This window comes from Seriola dumerili, unplaced genomic scaffold (genome assembly GCF_002260705.1).
Source record: "Seriola dumerili isolate Sdu_G_001 unplaced genomic scaffold, Sdu_1.0 BDQW01000056.1, whole genome shotgun sequence".
Lineage (NCBI taxonomy): Eukaryota > Metazoa > Chordata > Actinopteri > Carangiformes > Carangidae > Seriola > Seriola dumerili.
The window spans coordinates 3,521,836-3,527,743 of record NW_019174311.1 but is presented as its reverse complement, the minus strand read 5'-3'; the positions used below and the strand labels follow the sequence as shown (position 1 = coordinate 3,527,743).

Below are 5,908 nucleotides of genomic sequence, written 5' to 3'. Positions count from 1 at the left end.
ATTCCTTTATACCTCTACAATAAATGAAACTGGCCCATACATTAACAGATTAAAGGATGCCATCTTGTGGCTAAATGCTGCAACTGCACTTAAACCTTAAGAGTGCCACCGCACAGTTTATACTAGAACTTTCAAGACTATGTTTAGGGTTACACATTTGCAATGAAGAGCAGATGAAACAACACATCACATATTAACCTGCATGTGTTTGAAAAGTGATGCTGGAGCTGGTGAAGATTAGCTCAAAACTGTAAGACAAGTTTTGGATTACTGGGTAGAAACCAGGAACAAATTTTTCCACTGTCCTGTAGCCACAGTGATAGGGACGGAATATATATATATATATATATATATATTTTTTTTTTTTTAATCCAAAGTACCACACCTTTTAAAGATATCACATTTTTAAACCAGCACAAAGTGAACTAAAATGTAGTCCTGTGTCTAGTTGTCATGTTTTGCAAAGTAAACCCACATATGTGTACCTATGAATGAATGAATGAATGAACGAACACAGACATCAAATTTCCATTTTATGTTATCAATTTATTACAGTTCATAATTCTTATAAAAACACAAATTCGTTGCTTGGGTATGACACTATTTCTCAACAAGTATTCAATGTGGATTTATAAGTAATCGGTAGTAACTTAAGATGTTTGACGTTAGATCCACAAACAAATAAACCACAATGAGACATTAGATTTCCATTGAGAGAGAAATGAACAACATCCTGGTGTAAGACTCAGCATACAGGCTTACTACAGTACAAGCTCACTCCCAGTGGTCAATACCCAATACTGCAACTTATAATTGCGGTATGAATTCACATCTTAAAAAGACATTTCTTGCATTGCAAAGCTTCAATACCACTTTTTTTTCTTTTTTTTCTTCATTTTTTTTTTACTTAATTTGCATTCTAACACCGTAACATTAAAGTCTTCCATATCAAACTGATGGTCAAAGCTGAGCATCAATTACATTAACCTGATCTTAAATTGATGATATTTTAAAGGGACAATTTTCTCAATTCTTGACATGTGAGCTTTTATCTAGGACACTATATGCCTGGTACACTACGATAACAACAGAAAAAAAAAATCCTTTTTCAACAACAAACAACCAATTTCAGGCACTATAGGGATCATGTGTAGAGGACACATTAGTATTCTGAATAAACAGTAATGACAGATGGCAACTGTGCATTATCCTATGAGAACAAACCGATATCAAACATTACAGCTACATACTCTATATGGTATGTAGCATATTGCATAATGTGTCGGTGCAGTGAATCCAATAAACAATACCATGTTTCAGAGTGAGGTCAGTTTTGATGGCTTCCCTTTCAGCCCAGCCCATCAAATTATTCTTCACAAAATGCTGATAATTACAGAGTAAAAATGAAAACCCAAATACACGAGAAAAATAAATAAAACACCAAGAGAATGTAAGACTGGAAGGAAAGGAACGAACTAACACTTTCTCTGTGTAAATCAGCTTGTTGCCACCCACTGATTATTAGTTACCACCACACATAAAATCTTTATGTGGCTGTTTCAGTGGTACTGAAATGTGTTGAGGAGGTGGAGAAGCAGTACAATAAGGTTGCTTAACTGTGGTCTGAGGGCCAGGTAGAGGATGAGCATGGTGATCAGTTGTTGCTGGTCATGCGTCACTGAGTACCTGTTGATGGTCAAAGAGACACTGAGTGAGAGGCAGCAAATGTGTCAAGAGTACTGAATTTGCACGCAAGTACTCATTGCATGTAAGTCAAATACGAAAAATTATTTGAACAACGTACCTTTCTTGCGAACTCGGGGAGGACGAATGATGCTTTGTGAATTTCAGGGTTGTAATATTTAAGGTTCATATTTTCTATGTCTTCTTTTGCCAGAGCTTTCACTGGTTCCTTGAAATTTGTTTCCTGATTGAAAAGGGAAGCGGGGACGTCAGTCATTTGATGGAATGCAGAGAAATAGCGGACAAGTGATTATGCAACAGAATGGTTTTACATTAAGCCAGTGGCATTTTTAGGAGTCGGGTGTGTTGTAAATTACAAATGGAGAATGACAAGCACACTTACAGGATCTTTTCCGCAGAGCATGAATCCAATTTGGCCACTGGGATAAGTTGGGATGGTGCTGTAAGCATAGTCCACCACAGGGAATAGGGTCCTGCAGAACGTCCACATCTCCTTTATCAGCTCCAAATGGAGCCACTGACACTCTCCTGTGAAAGTGACACAAGAGCAGAAGAGAGGGCATGTTAATTTCCTGTCTGCCTTTTTTCGTATCGTTCTATCTTGATGTAGTCGATATATATATATAAAAAACGGGAACAAAAACTTCTATTCAAGTGAGCACCTAACTAAAATTACTCATGAGCTTTTCTCTAACTTTTAACACAAAATTGTATTGAAATATACTTACCCTGGGAACAAAGAATTCCACCATTTCGCAATGCTGCCTTCATCAGTTGATAGTAAGACTCCTTGAACAAACTCTCAGCAGGCCCTGCAACAGAGTCAGAAGTCAGGATAGGACTGTCTCCTATAAAAGCTGAAAATCAATGTTACAACACTTATAAAGTGGCACTTACCGACTGGGTCTGAGGAATCAGTTATAATGACATCGAAGGCATCCTGGTTCTGCTTCATGAATTCAAAGCCGTCTCCAACATGGAGGGTGAGCTTGGGACTGAAAAACCCTTTGGCCATCCCTGGGAGGAACTTCTTCGACACATTAATGACATCCTGCACAGGAGACAACATCAACACTGATATGAGCACACGCTTAGGCGGGAAAACTTGGTAAACAGTGCAAGTCTCCGGAGAGAAGCTAGAATCCTTGTCAGTGTTCCTGCTCCCACCTCATCTATCTCACACAGAACCACCGATTCCACCAGCGGATTCTTCACCACTTCTCTTAGCACACCGCCATCTCCACCGCCAATAATCAGCACCTATAACACAGGAAATGTGCCGTTTAACTGTCATGACAGGAAACATAACTCATCCAGATTACACCTGGATGTCAGCTTTATGAATTTCCCAACAATAAATCTGAGTTTTACCTTCTTGGGGCAAGGATGGCTGCACAGTGGAAGGTTGGCAATCATCTCTTGATAGGCAAACTCATCTCTCTCTGTGCACTGGATCACTCCATCCAGCACCAAGACATTGCCATAGGTTTTACTGAAAAGTGATGTTAAAGCAAAGTATGAGAGTTACATTTGAAAGCTTAAAACACCCTGAAGCTAAACGGACTATTTCCAAATGTTTACACAACTCGAGCAGGAGGCAATTGCAGATGTCTAGCACTTGATTGCTACAAGGGCCATCCCCAAAGCCATATACAAGACTGTGATGTGTGACACTACATGTGCAGGGAGAATGAATGAATGAATGAATGAATGAATGATTTCTCTTATTTGAAGGAGTTGTAATGAAGAAAAGACACCAGTATTTATGATGAGTGTGTCGACCCCTTGAGCTAATCCTAAATAGGGGACAGATTTCTCAATCAGAAATCAATCAATCAATAAATAAAAGACTGCTACTGTAATTGTTGTTAACCTGTAAGTCACAGCTCGTTTGCTACCTAGCTAGTCTGTTTTTAACTAAAACTTGAGGCAAAGTGAAAAACTCACCACCATCACCAGGTACCTACCACCTGAAGAAACTTATCACAACCCCATGAGCTTCAGGCTGCTCATTCTAGTAGAAGCTAACAGCTAGCGACGTTAGCCAAGTTAAGCTAAAAGTACTCACCTCTTGAAGACCATAACATCTTGAAATTTGGATTTCTTGTTGTAGAGGACCTCTTCCACTTGAAGGCTCATTGCTTGTCCCGGCCACAGTGTGCCCAATTCAGTAAACCAACCATCTTTAATGTGGTCCATGACAGCTGCCTACAGCCACAAGTAGTACTAACGTGTTTGTCTGAGTGGCAATGTGAGTACGTTACGACAAGGATGACGCTTGGTCGTGCTCTGACAGCTAAACGTGCTGCCTCGTCCATATAACGAATGGAACGCTGCTGACGTAGGTAACGTACCGTTGTGTCAGCCAATGGGGTGGTAGCATGAACCGGTTCGTATATAGTTTGTTTGACTTCTCACCACCAGCACCGCCTATGGCCCCGCCCTGTAGCGAGGAACCGAGAGTGCCCCATGGATCCATGGAGAGCCCACGTGAAGACAAATCGCGGCGGCGTACCACTGCGCCTGCGCTGGCCTGGAGGCAACAGAGCGGGCGGGGGTGGGGTGGGGCTGGCAATCATATGCGTGTTTGTGTTTTTTTGTTTGTTTGTTTAATTAAGTAATTATTTAATTTTCAAAGCAAGACCTACATGAATTTTCCTAGGGAATAAATAAAGTATCTATCTATCTATCTATCTATCTATCTATCTATCTATCTATCTATCTATCTATCTATCTATCTATCTATCTATCTATCTATCTATCATAGTAATACTTTTCTCCCAAGGAAGTAGTACAGTAACTCTTATGACTAAGAGTAGTACAGTAACTCTTATAATAAACTATATAATGATATACTTGATTATTTATATAGCACTCTTCTCAACAAAGTTGCAAAGTGCTGTACAGAAAGAAAAAATAAAAACAGCAATAAAAATATGAGAAAATTAAACACATCATAAAACAGTAGTTAGGTGCATGAACATATAGAATGTCCATATCATGGGAAAATAAAAAAATAAAATAAAACACAACAACATATCTTGGCTATGTTTTGGTTTTTTTTATTAATTACTATATTATTTTTTTAAGGCAGGCTTCTTCGTAGTGATACTTTCCTCCCATGGAAGCATTAAAGGAACTGCTATTACTGCTATGCTCCATACACCAATCGTCCCTCAACTTTAATTACAAACTAAAAAAAAAAATCACTTTTTAAACCAAAGACTAAAAGTGGGAGCTGGGCTTAGCTCACTATTTTTGACTGTAAAATAATCATACATTCTACTATCATCAAGTGTTACATGTCTTTTCCCTTTTACAGCACAAGTACAACCAGTGGCAATCCTAGACTCTAGGGGGCCTCAGGCAAAGAGCCCATTGAAGAACCCCACCCCAGCCCCCACACAGATTATAGGCAAATGCTACAATTTACAGATGTCTGCACACATGCAAACTATTGGTAGACACTAATTTCAAGTTAATGTTTGTGGAAGCAATTGAAAAAATAACAGAAATTAGTTTTTCACTGTTTTGTGAGGTAAAATTATAAGTCTTTTATTTTCAATTCTCTGAGTCATAACTGTTTCAAAATCTGTCCACAATTTTTCAGCAATGCCTTCTTTTTTACATTTACATTTTTTACATTCAGTACTTGTGATACTTAATAATATCTCAAAAATATAATCACAGTTGCAAGTAGAGGAACAATAAATACATCAGCATAATCTATTATCATCATTATTGCAACAATGTCCTGAAAGCTACAGTTTGTATAATTATTTTCGCAGAACTTTAATTGTCCACTTTCAGACCAGCAACAATCTTAGTTCAACAACATTGTTTCATATTTTCTTGCTCTCTGCAGCACAACAGTATGTACAGAGCATATTAATTCTGCAGCCATGATGGTCAGCAAAGTAACTACACAAACCTCTTTACACATTAAACTATTCTATTCTAATGTTTGGCAAGGCATCCTGAGGATATACATAGAACATGTGGGAAACAGTCCCATGGTGCCATTGTATGTGTCACTTTTCCATTTTATCTGATGTGATAGCATTTCATTAGTAATTCTTGAAATGTATACATTAACATTTATTTATTCATTTCTCCAAAGAGATATACAAATCCAATACAATCTGAGCCAGAGGAGATGGAGAAGCCTTTGAGAATAAATGCCTCACTCAGTTTTGTGTTCCAT

General features: G+C 38.3%; 1 protein-coding gene across 1 annotated transcript; it reads right to left on the bottom strand.

Annotated features, from left to right (window-relative positions):
• Positions 1-525: 525 nt before the first annotated feature.
• Positions 526-3,981, bottom strand: srm (spermidine synthase). Its single transcript, XM_022741709.1, has 8 exons — positions 3,773-3,981; positions 3,076-3,196; positions 2,872-2,964; positions 2,602-2,755; positions 2,433-2,516; positions 2,087-2,232; positions 1,805-1,927; positions 526-1,686 (listed from the first exon to the last, which is right to left on the bottom strand). The coding sequence occupies exons 1-8, from the start codon at positions 3,901-3,903 to the stop codon at positions 1,669-1,671; spliced, it is 870 nt and encodes a 289-aa protein (XP_022597430.1). The 5' UTR covers positions 3,904-3,981; the 3' UTR covers positions 526-1,668.
• Between the last annotated feature and the right edge of the window lie 1,927 nt (positions 3,982-5,908).